The 17,048-nt window shown below is 31.9% G+C and overlaps 1 protein-coding gene across 1 annotated transcript in view; it reads left to right on the top strand.

Moving 5' to 3' along the window:
- LOC114325815 (zinc finger protein 234-like) overlaps positions 1-16,746 on the top strand; it is a 39,489-nt gene extending 22,743 nt beyond the window's left edge. The window contains exon 2 of the mRNA XM_050646439.1: positions 9,755-16,746. Coding sequence (XP_050502396.1) covers positions 9,778-11,166 — 1,389 coding nt within the window. The 5' untranslated portion in view covers positions 9,755-9,777 and the 3' untranslated portion in view covers positions 11,167-16,746. The remainder of the gene's footprint in view (positions 1-9,754) is intronic.
- Positions 16,747-17,048: the final 302 nt, after the last annotated feature.

Raw genomic sequence — 17,048 nt, 5'->3', positions numbered from 1 at the left:
TTTTTTCTGTTCTTCATTTGTCTAGCTTTTATTATTTTCTGCTCATTTTATTTACGTTTTTGTTGTAAGGTAAGTCTCTATAGAACCATCTAGCCCTTTCACATGTGCAAAACTGACTCAAGTGGACCAGATCATTGAATTTTTCGATATGTTTCGTAAGACACAGGAGGGCCCTTATCGGATTTGTACATAGTGTACATTTTCTGAATATTTAAGTCATCCGGAAGGTACTTTTCTTAGTTTTATTTTTACTATAATGGCTTTCTCTTCCTTTAAAACGCTTTATGTGTTCAATAACTTCCATCTAGCTGTTGTTTTGGTAATGCGTGTTTTTTCGGATTTTTTCTGCGTTTGTCAATTGGTGCACTACCAGTAGCTTTTAAACTTTTTTGAATATTTTCAAGCCTCTTCCGACCAATTCAATGAAAAGCTTTAAAACAAACTGGGACGTCAGTAGTTTTATCGTCAGTCGTTATTCTAACTCTAAAAGAATACGTTGCAATCTTGATGTTGCATTAACGTTATTAGGCCTGCCAAATAAATATTTTGTTTATCACGCACCATACGGTTAAAATTGTTTCTAATGTTTGATCGGTTTTGCAGATCTACTGTTTTAAAACACTTAAGTCTCTCTACATTGACAATCGTCACCTGTTTTATGGCTCTGTTGTCTTAACCGCTTCATTTCTTCATTCGACCTGTAATTTTCTTTTTTCTAGTGTTTTTTCGCGACCCGTATCATCTCTTTCATTATCCGTCATTTTCGAGCACAATAATACGCACTTTATTTAACGTTTTTAGTAAACAAAATGTGGCGTGTACTCCTCCGACGTCCCGACAAGCACTGATATTCCACCTTTCTCGGATTTACGCGAGGACCATTCGCCTTTCTTCCCTGTACGAAGAATTTTATAACGTGTTGTAAGCTATGAGGATTCGTCTTTTTTCCATGTTTGAATGACTCACATAAAACTACTACTAAAAACCTACATATTGCTGCTTTGACCCGAAAATAATAAAAAATTGACATTTCGCCTTTCTTCCATGTGGTCTTCATATGTATTTCATGTTTTTGCAATTAGAATGTATATTTGTTTATTATTTAAATCTATTTTATTAATTTTTACCATATTCTCCGGCTAACCTGGATTTTCGATAACCAGGATCAGCCATGGTCGCGATCAATCTGACTTATCGAGGTTCCTCTGTACATGGTACATGTACATATTTTGTCATTGGATATTGGATCAATGAATATAGACTATAGACGCTAAGGCCTATATACAACTTTTTACTTGAGCAACTATTTAGTTGAATGGTGACTGTATTGCGATTGTTGTTCTCAACTAAACTATTTAATTGTGTAGGGTGCACATACAGTGGATGGTTGCATTGGAGATTTCAATGTGTCATCATGTCCTTCTGTTAGCTTCTGAATATGAGTCACAGTGTTGCCATACTTTTTTTTATTTATTTCTTGTATAATTTTAATTAATGGTATAATGTACAAGAATAACAAGATTGTATAAGAACGTTTAAAATAAAGATATACTTGATAGTCTGAAAAAAATATAGAGGTATTTGTCAGTTGATTGTTGTATAGGCATTGGCACTTCAGCCACATTTGTGTATGTAGCCACGATTATTTACTTGTCAACACAACAGTGACATAGGTTAGAGGAATATAGGTTAAGTAAAATTAACATGAAGTAAAACTCCCTAGTGTAGTTGGTATATTTAATGAAAATTCTAAAATTTTTTAAAAATCTAAACGGATTACGTTCATAACGTTTTCGGACCTATCGGTCCATCATCAGTGAACTCTCTGTCCTTGCTAAATAGCCACAATGCCAAACACTGGTTAAGATGTCTGTTCTAACTACATATTGAAATTTGTGAAATAATTTGATGCTCTACTCCATTAATTAAGAGTTTTTTTTTCTTTTTTTTTATATATTAGGTCTACATTGAACTACGTTTGGTCTGTCGTTGAATATAGGTTAGGTTGCCAGAATCTACGTGGCTTTCAGGTAATGTGTATTCAATAAAGTTTATTATGAAAATTATACTATTAATAAGTCTTCCTTCAGTCATAACTACAACATGATGCTGCAAAAGGTCTGAACAAAGAAAAATTTTATTAATACAATTGAACAAAAGTGTCAAATATACAAGTATAAAATGTCAGACTACACTAGAAAATCCAGCACATTAAATCTCGAAGGCAGCCCGAGTGACACCTGGCAAAAATTCAAACAGAATTATAATATTTATACGATAGCCTCAGAGAAGAATGAGAAATCTTCTGAAATTAAAGCGAATATTCTGTTAAGCTTAGCGGGTGAAGAAGCAGTAGAGTTGTTCAACACATTTGGCCTCACAGATGAAGATAAAAAGAACGAGGCTAAAATAATCGAGGCATTTGAGTCTTATTGTAATCAAAAAAAAAATGTAATATATGAAAGATTTAAATTTCATAAAAGGGAGCAGTTAGAAGGAGAAAGTTTCAATCAGTTTTTAGCAGATGTTAAAAAATTAGCGCAAACCTGTGAATTTACTACATTTAGTGATGAAATGATCAGAAATCGCCTAGTAATAGGAATCAGAGACATGCAACTGCAGCAAAGATTGCTAGGTGAAAACGACTTGAACCTAGACAAGGTAATAAATGCAGGTAGGACAGCAGAGATTTCCAAGAAGCAGGCAAAAACTCTTCAAGGTAAAAACGACTCACACATAACTCAGAATGAAAGCATAAATGTTATCGAAAAACGAACAAATGAAAAGAAATCAAACCATGCACTCAATTCCACCAATGTAAGTCCAGGAAAGTTTAAGTGTACCAGGTGTACCAGGATTCACAGCCCTAGAGAATGTCCAGCATTTAATCTCAAGTGTGAAAAATGTGGAAAATTAAATCATTTTGCTGTTGCTTGTCGTGTTCGAATGGTCCGTCAGCTGGAAGGGTCAGTGGAGGTAGGCCCAAATAATTCAAGCCAGGGAGATAATAATAGTGAGTTTTTAATGTATACTTTATATGTTGTGGATGTTAAATCCAATTCTTGGTTTGAAACTGTAAATGTAATAAATAAACCTGTTAATTTTAAGCTAGACACAGTGGCTGAAGTCAATATTCTACCATATTATAATGTTTATAGAGAACTTGGTGTAAATCAGCATCTAGAACCAACAATTGTGAAATTAGAAGCTTTGGGGGGGGGGGAGGCATTATTAAACCAGCGGCATTTGTCTATTTAGAATGCAATGTTAAAAATTTAAGCACCATTGAAAAATTTTTAGTTGTCTTTTTGAATAATAGAGGCACCAGTGCTAGCTAATTTTTCAGAACAAAAGGAAATCACAATTGAGACAGATGCCAGTCAAAGTGGATTAGGATGCTGTCTGTTACAAGAAAACAGGCCTGTTTTTTATGCATCGAGAAGTTTAAGCAACTCAGAATCAAATTTTGCACAAATAGAAAAAGAATTACATAATTAAGAGTTATGGAATTGTATTTGCCACAACTAAATTTCATAATTTTATATACGAAAAAAAAAATTAATATAATCACAGATCATAAACCTCTCGTTAGTGCATATCTCTTAAACGAATAGAGATTTTCGAATGGGACAAAAACTGATATATTCCATTTGTAATACACTGTAATATGGCGTAGAAAGAATCACCCCCTAAATATTTATCCCTTAGTTACAACCCATAACTTAAATTTTTATTAACTATACCAAATGAGGACATCTTGTAGTGACCAAACCGTGGATTTTGAAAATGTTAAACTAATATCAAAAATTCGCAAAAAAATCATTCTCGCTATCTGGAAAATTTCAGATTTTTAGCTTAAGGTGATGGGTACGTATTTTCGGCCGCAATGGTATTTAAATGGGGATTTATTTTTTTCGAATCCTGAGAAAACTAATTAGTATTTTTGAACAATTTAAACGCAGAATGAAATATTACGTTCTTACCGAGGGCCGAAAGTCCCTGAAAATTTTTATAATGTTTATTTTAATAAGTTACAGGGGTGAAAAACTAAGAGAAAATGTAGTGTGATTTTTAATTTCAAATATCTCATTCAAAAGAGACTTGCTATATTATATTCTAAGTGTAAGGAAATGTTGAAGGGTTGGTATACAATTAACCCTTATAGTCCTTATTTAAATAATTACTACTTCATCTGCTACAACATACTTTATTTATAAGTCTTCGAAGTGTATTATAAACAATAACATTATATCAGCCAAACCATGTCGCAATTCTACGTACAATAATATAATTCATTCTCTCGTGTTTTGTCGTCTATTTTATATTTTATTCTTAACTCAAAACAACACGTCTTATGGGTTCACCTGAGTTCAATATCACTTCACTAATACATATCTTATAAGGTTATTTAAAATTAACTTAAAACATATTATTCTATACAGATTGTCCTAATGATATTACATCTCCCTGTTTTAAAATGAGATATATTCCTCTTTCCCTTTTACAAAATGTTTATGGTTACCTAATACTATTTTCAAAAATTAAATTTCCTAACTATCCTAATACCCTAAACATGTATATTCTTTTCCCTATTCTAAACCGGTTTTTCCTAATACTAAAAAATTGTTTATTATTATCACTAATTCACTTTCTGGCCCGTCTTGCCTTTTAGGCTTTTCTCCATTCACAAAAAACAGTGTCCACATAAAAACAGTGAATAAACCTATCCGGAATTTTATCATAGTCTTTTAGTGCCTATAAGCATCTCATATACGCAGGGGAATAATTTAATCTACCTAAATAATTATAAAAATCTCGTATCTAACTAAAAGTCCTAAGCTAAGCTAATATTACTCGAATCAGTTAATAAAAATGTAACCTTTACTTTATTAATAATTCCTATTTCAGTCTTCTTTTGGTTTATTTATATACGCCTTACTAACTTTAAAATAATGTACCTATAATAAAAATGTAATCTCTCTAAAAACTTCTAATATGTCTCTATAAAACTTTCAATAACTCTCTTGTACCTATAATAAAGATTTAATCTATGTTGCTGAATGTCTAAAAATTTCACTTTTTGTGTCCCTTTGCTTACTATCTACTAACACTTATTGTAAGATATTGTCTATCCTTAATTCAAACACTTTCATTTTCCGCGAAAATTTAACCTGAATTCATTATATACATTTAAAAATAAGTTATTTATAATTTACATTACTTTAGAGAAAAAAATTTACAGCTTTAATTCTTAAACACAATTCAATGATTAGCTACTTATTTGATTAGTATATTATTCTTAATTCTGCTTGTTTATTTTGACATTTCTTACAAATTTTATGTCTCTTATTTCATTTTTCCCACATATTTTAATAAAATTCTCTTTTTTCCTTTCTTTTCTTCTTGTCTGGTACTACAACTCATATAATTCATTTTTCTTCATATAATAGCACTTCTACAGTGTACATAATTCATCTTCATATACATATTTCATATAACAATCATATATAATTTATCTCATATATCATTTCATATAACATCATAATCATCACTTCATATACTAGCTCCGATACCTTCGTTTTACCTTAATAAAAGAGGTTTCACTCGGATGTCTTAGTTCTCCGCCAATATTACCCCGAATTTTCGCCCTGATCTGTACGCACCGTTGAGGTGGTATAGTTAACTCAAAACACGAAATAGGTATTTTATGCGGTTCTAATTCTTCTACATATTTCATAACCTCAATCTCTTGCTTTGAGGCCGTTGTTTATTCACGAATAATCATGAGTAAAATAGGTACTCTCAAAACACAGAGTGGGTCTCTAATAAGCTTTCAAGCATCTATAAATCACTTAGTACCTTCCTAATTTGACAAGAGCAGTGGGTTTCTTATTGTCTCAAGTTGCCTCATAATATTTGGCTTATAATATTGTTAGTTATTCTTCTTATCTATATAGTTCTTCAGATTCCTTATCTCGACTCATCAGGTCGGTTCGTTAAAAATGTATCTGTTTCTTATAGCAATGTTTGTCTTAAAGCTCTTATATCAACGTATGTCATCACTAATCATTATTCATTAAAAATATCATTTATATATAATTTATCACACAAAATTTATTAATTCAGGTTCATATCATACAAAATTTAACACAAAATCGATGAAAATGTGCTCAATAAATATCAATAATAAAAACAACTGGCTAATAAAAATTCAATAATAGTATACATATACGACACAAATTCAATTCAAAATTCAAAAATAGCATGTGCAAAAGATAAAAATATTCAAAATCAGTTCATATCTCAAAATTCGATAGTATTTTTTGGAAAAAATTCGATATTCCATAAAATATTTAAAAATAACCGTACTAAAAATCGAAATCGGATAGAGATTTTTCAAATAAAATCAATAAAAATTCAAAATTCAAAAAAAAATTCAATAATAAGTAGCATATATAATAAACTTTGATAAAAATATTCAATTCAAAAATCACTTCATGTTTCAAAATCCATAGATATTTTTAAAAAATCGATACTTCATAATAATATATAAAAACGAGGGAAGCATGTTTAATAAAGATAGACATTCTTACTTACATTTTATTTCCACTTGTGTCTTTTTTCCACTGGGTTGGGGTTGCCTCTCACAATACAGGCAGTATTGGATCCCTGGTTCCTGGTCCATTTTCGCCTTCTCCGTTTCCAATTTGTTGTTACCATCTTACTGCTCACAGAAGCCTATTTCGCAAAGATCGCCATGTAAGGAAATGTTGAAGGGTTGGTATACAATTAACATTTATAGTCCTTATTTAAATAATTACTACTTCATCTGCTACAACATACTTTATTTATAAGTCTTCGAAGTGTATTATAAACAATAACATTATATCAGCCAAACCATGTCGCAATTCTACGTACAATAATATAATTCATTCACTCGTGTTTTGTCGTCTATTTTATATTTTATTCTTAACTCAAAACAACACGTCTTATGGGTTCACCTGAGTTCAATATCACTTCACTAATACATATCTTATAAGGTTATTTAAAATTAACTTAAAACATATTATTCTATACAGATTGTCCTAATGATATTACATAAGGGACTTTCGGCCCTCGATAATAATTCAGTATTTCATTCTGCGTTTAAATTAAAAAAAAAATATTTATTAGTTTGTTCAGGATTCGAAAAAAATGGAACCATGTTCGTGGTGATATTTTCCAAAGCGAACATTCGCTATCTTTGTTATATAATGCACTGAGTCAAATATAATATGATGACAAGACATTGACAGTTTTAAATATTTGACATGGCATCGGGAATATGTTGAGTTGTTGATTAAATAATATTGATAGTGTATTTGATAAATAATTGATTTAAGACGTGAACTTAATAAAAAGTTATTTATTGTTTATTATTTATGGAAGATCCAAGTAGAGAATACATCAGGATATATTCTGTGATTCAAGTATTTTGTTGTTAAATATGTTCAAAATTGTAAGCGTTCCATAGTAACAATATATTATTAAAAAATCACTTTAACACTTTTCCTCTTTTCTCGATTGAGTATTAGTTTTTGTTGTACATATAAAATATTACAATCACTGAATACATAGTTAGTGAAAGAATTATCACATTTATTAACTGAATTAATAATTTGCAATTATACAAATAACAGTAGTTATCCAAGAACATTCAAAAGCCATCTCTTTAAAGTTAATAATGACATTGTCAAGTAGAACGACATTCTAGTAATGTTTACATATCCATACCAGCGTGAATTTTATTACACGTAATTTGCCGTGTAAAGACAGAAAAAGTAGGGATATCCGTAAAATATTTGCGAATTATGTACCGATGACCTTAACTAAATTTAATTCTTGAACGAAAGGGTTAAACTGGCTTTTTTTCGATAATTTGTTCAGACTATCTTTAAGTATCATTATGGCTTAAACATTCTTATACATAGGTACTGTTGAGATCTGCTTTCTATTACTTTTATTTTAATTGAGCATTTATTTAATTAATTATTGAATTGACGCAAATCATACATAACCAATTAATAAAAATCTCAGGGTAGCTTTTTGTCATAAAAATTAACTAAAATTATCTTAGGTTATACTTATCCTTTCTCGTGGTTTCAGTATCTCTTAGTTGATCCTTATCAGAATAAAATAGGAAAAGGAAATAAATAGAAAAATCATAAATAAGCACATACAAATACCTTTATTATCAAAAGCAATGCTCCGAAAATCTATCTATTAAATCCTGTGGGTATAATTGTCCAAATGAAACTTTTACCATATAATTAATCTAATTTAAACAAATATTTATCGCTTTGTTCCTGATACCATTTATAAAATAAGCTAAACAAAACAAATTTAGGTATTTGCAAAACTACTTATACTTCCTATTAAATTATTGAAATGTTGGAACCTTAATTCATATGCTTTTACGCAAATATTTTAACTTCTGATTATAAAAAACATCTATCACATAAGTTATTGACTGACCTTTTTGATTCACACACAATGATGTCTCCTCTTGACCCAAACAGCTCTTCCTTGTTGATTATGTTAGGCTACCAATCAAAGCCCTCTCCGTTCTCAGCATCAATCCAGCAGCATACCAGCAACTATTTCTCCAAAACACAAGGGCTTTTGACTAGTGCTCGTTCAATAAACTCCAAAACTCTCTCCTCTCTTTCTCTTAATAATAATCTCTTGAGAACCAAGTATTTTTTTTACTTGGTGTCACAAATAATTTTAATAACGATAAATCTTGTAACTTACTCTCTTGGACTTTACAGAATCAAAGAGGTATTTCTTCTCGATTTGATTTGTCTCTCGTTCCACTTTTCAGCTACTCTCCACTAACAAACAAAACCACTAGTACTTGCTTCTCAACTATACGCGAAAACTTTCGACTGCATTTCTCGGATACCGATCACACAATAATCTTTCCTTTCCAAACTGTCTAAACATTCAAAACCTCTCTTTCCCCCTTCCAAATTGCCAAGCCAATCAGAAACATTTCTCTTTTCCATTCGAAAAACCGAGCCATTCTTTCAAACAATACTTCTATTCAACTAATCACTTTTCGGAAAATATACAAAATTTTTGTGTTTAAATAAACAGACTTAAAATTCCAAATCTCTCTACCTTTATTTTTCTAAAAACTAATGTAATTAAAATTACTTGTGGATTTTACCTTTCCCGTAACAAACAATCTTCTTAAAATTATAATCCTAAATAAATTGTCTTTCACTTCACTTATTTACAAATTTCTTTAATTCTTCAGGGAAAACTCATTAAGGAGAAACCCACTGCGTAAAAGCTACCTCCTAATAACTAGTTACAAATCAATATACAGGGTGTACAGGGTGTATCAAATTTATGTACCGCGTTAAATTAAAAAAAAATAAATTTTTATTCTATCTTTGATTGATAAATTGATACACATTAGTACATTATACAAAAAATAAATAAAAAGTGTGACAACAGACAACACTGTGACTCGCAAAAATATATTCAGATTCAGATCCCAAATAAATGAAGGTTATGTGAATGCATAATCCAATTGAACCAATGATGTAGCTTTATACGTCATTGGTATAATTGCACAACAGGTCCCATATATTGTTATGTCATTTACTATTTCTGCCGTCTTAAATTTAATTATGCTTTTATTTGATTATTGCTTTCATTTTCCTGTTTACTCAAATAATGACATTATAGTTGGTTTATATTTTAGGTTACCTCCAAGACGAAAACAAAATGGAAACTATGGAGAAACTCATTGACGATGAAGATTCATCTTACGAAGGAAATCATATGAGTCGACGCACTGAAAGAAAAACTTTGAGTAAAAATGTGAAAAATGCGACTGAAAAAAGATCGTATAAATGTAAAATTTGTTTAAAACAGTTTTGTAAAGCAAGTGCTTTGAAAATACATTTGAGAGCGCACTCTGGGGGAAAACCTCACAAGTGTGAAATTTGTTTTAAGCATTTTAGTTTTGCAGGTAGTATGAAAAGACATTTGAAAGTGCACACTGAGGAAAAACCTTACAAGTGTGAAATTTGTTTTAAGCAATTTAGTTTTAAAAGTTCTTTGAAATCACATTCGCAAGTACACACTGGGGACAAACCTTACACGTGCGGGATTTGTTTTAAGCACTTTCCTAATAAGGAGGTTTTGAAAAATCATTTAAGAACGCACACTGGGCAAAAACCTCATAAGTGTGAAATTTGTTTTAAGCAGTTTAGCGACGCTTCTGGTTTTAGAAGACATTTGAAAGTGCACACTGGGGAAAAACCTCACAAGTGTCAGATTTGTTTTATGCAGTTTTCTAGGAGGGATATTTTGACACAACATTTAAAAACGCACACTGGTGAAAAACCTCACAAGTGTGAGATTTGTTTTAGGAAATTCACTGAAAAACGTGCGTTGCAACAACATTTGAGAGTGCACACTGGGGAAAAACCTTACAAGTGCGAAATTTGTTTAAATCAGTTTACTACTACAAGTGCTTTGAAATCACATTCGCAAGTGCACACCGAGGAAAAACCTTATAAGTGTGAAATTTGTTTTAGGCAATTTAGTCTAGCAGGTAGTATGAGAAGACATTTGAGAGTACACACTGGGGAAAAACCTTATAAGTGTGAAATTTGTCTTATGCAATTTAGTCATAAAAATTCCTTGAACAAACATTCATTACTACATACTGGGGAAAAACCTCACAGGTGCCAGATTTGTTTTAAGCAGTTTTCTAGGACGGATCATTTGAAATCTCATTTAAAAACGCATACAGGGGAAAAACCTTACAAGTGTGAGATTTGTTTAAAGCAGTTTTCCGAGAAAGGTAGTTTGAAATCACATTTGAGAGTGCACACAGGGGAAAAACCTTACAAGTGTGACATTTGTTTTAAGCAATTTGGTCATAATACTGCCTTCAAAACACATTTGCTAGTGCACACTGGGGAAAAACCTCACAAGTGTGAAATTTGTTTTAAGCAATTTTCTATAAAAAGTCTTTTGAAACAACATTTGAGAGTGCACACTGGGGAAAAACCTTACAAGTGTGAACTTTGTTTTAAACAATTTAGTTTTCGAGATTCCATCACAAAACATTTGCAAGTGCACCACTCTGGGAAAAAAACCTAAAAAAGTGAAATCTATTTTAAGCTCTTTTTTGTGAAAATTAACTTAGAAATTACTTGATTGCACACATGAAAAGTTTATCTTAAATAATTTGATGCAGCATATGATACGAGATAACATACAAGCGGGCTACACCTAAAGAACAAGAAATATGCATGGGGCCGTTCAATACGTAACGCAGGTTGGGGGGGGGGCAAAAATCTTAAAAAATTGCGTTACGTAATAGTTAAACGCCCATTATAGTGCGTTACGTAGGGGCGGAGGGGGGGGGGGTCAAAAATTTTCAAAAATCGCGTTACGTAATACTTGAACGCTCCCTATGTTGGTGTACCAGTATTGGCTGTGAGTTTCAACGGTGGCGCTATCTCGCGGTTTGAAACTTGTACTTTTCTGATAAAATTAGTGTATAGTATTTTTACTACAAAAACGTTATTACGTAGGTCAAAATTTTTGACGTAAGAGAACTGTCAAAACATTAGAATGTGACTTTTCATTATTACCATATATATAATGAAAACTCACATTCTAATGTTTTGACAGTTCTCTTACGTCAAAAATTTTGACCTACGTAATAACGTTTTTGTAGTAAAAATACTATACCTATGTGAAATATACAAAACGAGAAAAATAGATATTTATCTAGAAAAACACAAATTATGAACAGAAATATTATTGTAACCTGATTATTGAACGAATACACAGAATTAAGGGGATGGATACGTATTTTCGGCTGCAATGCTATTCAAATGAGGATTCATTTTTTTCTAATTCTGAGAAAACTAATCAGTATTTTTAAAAAATTTAAACGCAGAATGAAAGATTACGTTATTGCCGAGGGCCGAAAGTCCCTGAAAACTTCTGTAATGTTTATTTTAATAATTTACAGGGGTGAAAAACTAAGAGAAAATGTAGTGTGATTTTTAATTTCAAATATCTCATTCAAAAGAAACTTTTTATTTATTCTAAGGGACTCGGCTCTCGATAATAATTTAGTCTTTCATTCTGCATTCAAATTTTTTAAAAACATTTATTAGTTTCCACAGGATTCGAAAAAAATGGACACCATGTCCATGGTGATATTTTGCAAATCGAACATTCGCTATCTTTGTCATACAACGCACTGAGTCAAATAGAATATGATGACAAGACAGTGACAGTTTTCAATATTTTAAATATTTGACATGGCATCGGGAGTATTTTGAGTTGTTGGTTGAATAATATTGATAATGTATTTGATAAATAATTGATTTAAGACGTAACCTTAGTAAAAAGTTATTTATTGTTTGTTATTTATGAAAGATCCAAGCAGAGAATACATTAGGATTATATTCTGTGATTCAAGTATTTTGCTGTTAAAGATGTTCAAAATCATTGTAAGCGTTCCATAGTAACAATATATTATTAAAAAATCACTTCAACACTTTTCCTCTTTGCTCGATTGAGTATTAGTTTTTGTTTGTACATACACTCTGGGCCAAAATTAACGGGCCACCTTAAAAATAGGTCATTTTTGATGTCAACCTGTTATTTAAGATGATTTCTCTTAAACCTGTTGTCCGATTTAAGTGATTTTTTAAAATATAGCCTTATTCCTTGACAATATCGTTATCATAATATTGTTGCTAAAGAGGTAGATTTTCATTGTATACCGGGTGTACAAATCAAACTGTGTTCTTTTCTTAAAGTTTGCATCACCCTGTGGAATATTCTAGCATTTGTAGAATACTGAAATTAAAACCTAACTATATCCTCATGCTTTCTCAACATTCTGTTTTTTGATTGATTCGCTTATGTTGGATAATAAAAAAGTTAGGTGCTTTAACAACTAGACATGTTTTTTATCGATACAGGGTGTTTTTAAAAAATTTTGGAAAATTTTAAGGGGTAATTCTGCATGAAAAAACAATGACAGTTTGCTTTATAAACTTACGTCCGCAAATGCTTCGTTTCCGAGATAGGGGGTGTTGAAATTTTTTCGACAAACTGACGATTTATTACTTTAAAACCGGTTGAGGTATACTAATGCAATTTAGTGGGTTTTATGACGTAGTTATTGCATATTTTTTGACATACAATTAAGAATTTAATTTTCACCATTGGCGCCCATACGGGTAATATGATGGCTCATATTACCCGTATGGGCGCCAATGGTGAATATTAAATGCTTAATTGTATGCCAAAAAATATGCAATCACTACATCTTAAAACCCACCAAATTTCATGTGCATGTCTCAACCGGTTTTAAAGTAATAAATAAACTCACCTACAAAATTAACCGCCCACCTTGTATTTCTTTCAATTTGCAGAAATTGTTAACCTTGGACCACATTTTATGAAGGATACGGTGAAAACAACCTCCGCGGAAGAGAAATAATAATTTTTTTGAAAAAAGTCGTTTGTTACAGCAAAAATCAAATGAAAAAAATCTTCGAAGAAAATTCAAATTAACAAAATTTTGGAAATAAAAGTCTAATTGAAAAAAAATTGGGTATCAATAATGAGTGTTGCCGCCTCTAGCCCTTAGGACTTCTTGGAGCCGGTTTGGCAATCCATTCATGATATCCTGGATATCAGATTGGGGGATATTTTGCCACTCCTCTACCGCAGCTGTCTTCAGCTCTTCAAGGGATGCAGGGGCTGGTTCTCTCGCTCTTACACGTCTTTTAAGTTTGCCCCAGATATGCTCAATTGGGTTAAGATCGGGACTGTGTGCTGGCCATGGTAGAACTTGAATCCCGACTTCAGTAAGGTACTCACGGGTAGATCTTGCTGTATGACAACGTGCATTGTCATGCATTAGTATGAAGTTGTCACCAATGAATGGTGCAAAAGGCATGACATGGTCTTGGAGAACTTCTTGCACGTATACTTGGGCATTCACACTGCCTCTACCGAACACAAGATCAGTATGCGCTTCGTAAGAAATACCTCCCCAAATCATTATTGACCCTCCTCGGTAAGCCACTGTTTCGGTTATAGCGCATGGAGCAAACCTTTCATTTTGACGCCTATAGACACGTTGGCGTCCATCTGGACCTTTTAGGGCTATTCTGCTCTCATCTGATAACAGTACATTCTTCCATTCCGCCATAGTCCCGTTAGCATATTCTCGCGTAAAATGAAGTCTAGCCCTACGGTGTTGTGGGAGCAGTTGTGGTGCGCGAGCTGGACGGAAAGCCCTCAAGTTTATTTCTGACAGTCTTCTTCTAATCGTTTGTCTACTCACACTAACGTTTCTCACCTCAAAAAGAGACCTACGAGCTTCAGGAGCGGTGCAAAAGCGATTTCTCAATACTGTGGTGGCAATGAAGCGGTCATCTCGAACTGAAGTGCATCGTTGTCGGCCTTGACCTGGCCTGCGGTTGTACGATCCTGTCTCCCGAAATCATCTGATGGCATTTTGTACCGTAGTTCTGGATAAATCGAGCGTACGGGCGATATGACGTTGACTGTAACCAGCATCAACTAAAGCCACTGCCCTAGCAGCATCTGTTGGAGCGAGTGGCATTTTTAAAATAACAAACAATAAATAAGCACTAAAATTTTAACTTAAACAATATTCGCTCACAATGATATGAAATTACAGGGATTGTTCAAGAATTGTTGTTAACACGGAAACAGATTTGCAACAATGTCGTACAACGACTATATGTCAAAAATCTTTCAATGACACAAATTTAAGAAACAAACTGTCACAGATAATATAAACAAAACAATAATAAAGGTGGCGGGGTTAATTTTGCTGGTGAGTTAAATCGTCTGTATTAATGAAAAACATGTCTAGTTGTTAAACTACCTAACTTTTTATTATCCAACATTAGCGAATTAATCAAAAAACAAAATGTTGAGAAGACATGGGGCTATAGTTAGGTTTTAATTCTAATATTTTATACATGCTAGAATATTCCGCAGGGTGATGCAAACTTTAATAAAAAAACACTGTTTGAGTGGTACACCCGGTATACAATGAAAATTTACCTGTTTAGCAAAAATATGATTATAACGATATTGTCAAGGAATTAGGCTATAACATATTAAAAAAATCACTTAAATCGGACAACAGGTTTAGGAGATATAAGACATAAAATATGACCCATTTTTAAGGTGGCCCGTTAATTTTGGCCCAGAGTGTATAAACTATTACAATCACTGGATACATAGTTAGCGAAAAAATTATCAGTAGTAATTGCACAAGAGCTCTAAAATTATCGAATTTTTCCCGGGTGACACTTTGACAGTTTTAATTTCACGACCCGAAGGGGAGTGAAATTATGTCAAAGTGTCACGAGGGCAAAAATTCGATAATAATTTTAGAGATCGAGTGCAATTTGCTGCGATTATCTCAGGAATAAAACTGTTCAAAACCAAAATTTTATTCTAATTTATTTATGTAAGTACAAATTAGTACAATTAAACACACAATTGTTATAAATATTTGACGGTTGGAAGTCATCACTCCATCATCCGGTAATACTATATTATTTACCTATGGTCATCACTTTTATAACTTTTAAAACATTAATTGTCATTAATGTCACTGAATGTATTTTTTCGTAGCAACGAAGGGCATCTGACATAATATACTTGACGACGGGATATTATCAGTAGTAATTGCACAAGAGCTCTATAATTCTATATTAATTTTAGAGATCAAGTGCAATTTGTTGCGATTATTTCATGAATAAAACTGTTCAAAACCAAAATTTTATTGTAATTTATTTATGTAAGTAGAAACAAATTCTACAAATTAGTAGAATTAAACACACAGTTGTTATAAATATTTGACGGTAGAAAGTCATCACTTTTATAATTTTTAAAGCATTAATTGTCATTAATGTCACTGAATGTATTTTTTCATAGCAAAGAAGGGCATCTGACGTAATATACTTGAACACGGGAAATTATCAAAAATTATCTGGTATAATATCACAAGAGAGAGAATAAATTGAAAATAATGCGACAGTTTTTCGAAAATTTGTTGTCTGGCAATAGACAAGAGAGCCCGCAGGGCTCGAGTGGCTATTGCCCAATGTCAACAAATTTGAGTAAAAATGAAGCATTATTTTCTTATTTATTCTTACTGTCGTGTGATATTCGTAAGATTATTTTTTAATACACACATACAAAAGTTAAGTCTTTAGTAACATTGATTTTATTGTATTAAGTATATAGTCCAGGGCGGATCTGTTTTGAGATGGACGTTGAGAGGTGACTCAAATTTTTTTGCAGAAATTGCTTGAAAATAAATCAAATAATATTTGAGTTATCCTCCCTCTCAAAAAGGTCCGGAACATTGTTTAAATAATCAAAATGTCAAGAATTGGAGGAAAAATTCGACTTTTTCCTTCGTTTTTTGATTATAACTTTAAAAGTATTTCCGAGAAAAGTTGTACTGACATAAAAGTTGCGTAATTCAATTTACTACAACATAGAATTGGTTAAAACTTTAAAAAATAGTCACCCTAGTTGCAAAATAGCAATTATTGCGAAAAAACCATACAAAAACAAGTATTCGCATTTTACGTTTTTCAACCATTTATGCTATACTTAGGATCTTCATATTTCACCCAGAAAAACTTTATGATACAGTAAAACAATACTGTAAATTTCATTAAGATCGCTTCAATAGATTTTGCAAAATAAATTTTGCAATACAGCTTTCGCAAAAAAAATTCATTTTTTTAAAATGTTACAGGACTGAAAATAAAGCAGATAGCAAGTTGAATTTTTTTTGCTTATAGAAGTGTACTGTACCTTTCATTTGCAATTTTCAAAATTAAAATCGATTAATTACCACGGCGTCAGAAAATTTTTGAAATAAACAATAATTTTTGGTGCTACGCGCAGGACAGCGGTGTTCGATTCACACAGGTTGATTTCCACCA

This window comes from Diabrotica virgifera, chromosome 3 (assembly GCF_917563875.1).
Source record: "Diabrotica virgifera virgifera chromosome 3, PGI_DIABVI_V3a".
Lineage (NCBI taxonomy): Eukaryota > Metazoa > Arthropoda > Insecta > Coleoptera > Chrysomelidae > Diabrotica > Diabrotica virgifera.
Note: the sequence above shows the minus strand (reverse complement) of the source record. Positions and strands in the feature narration are given on the sequence as shown.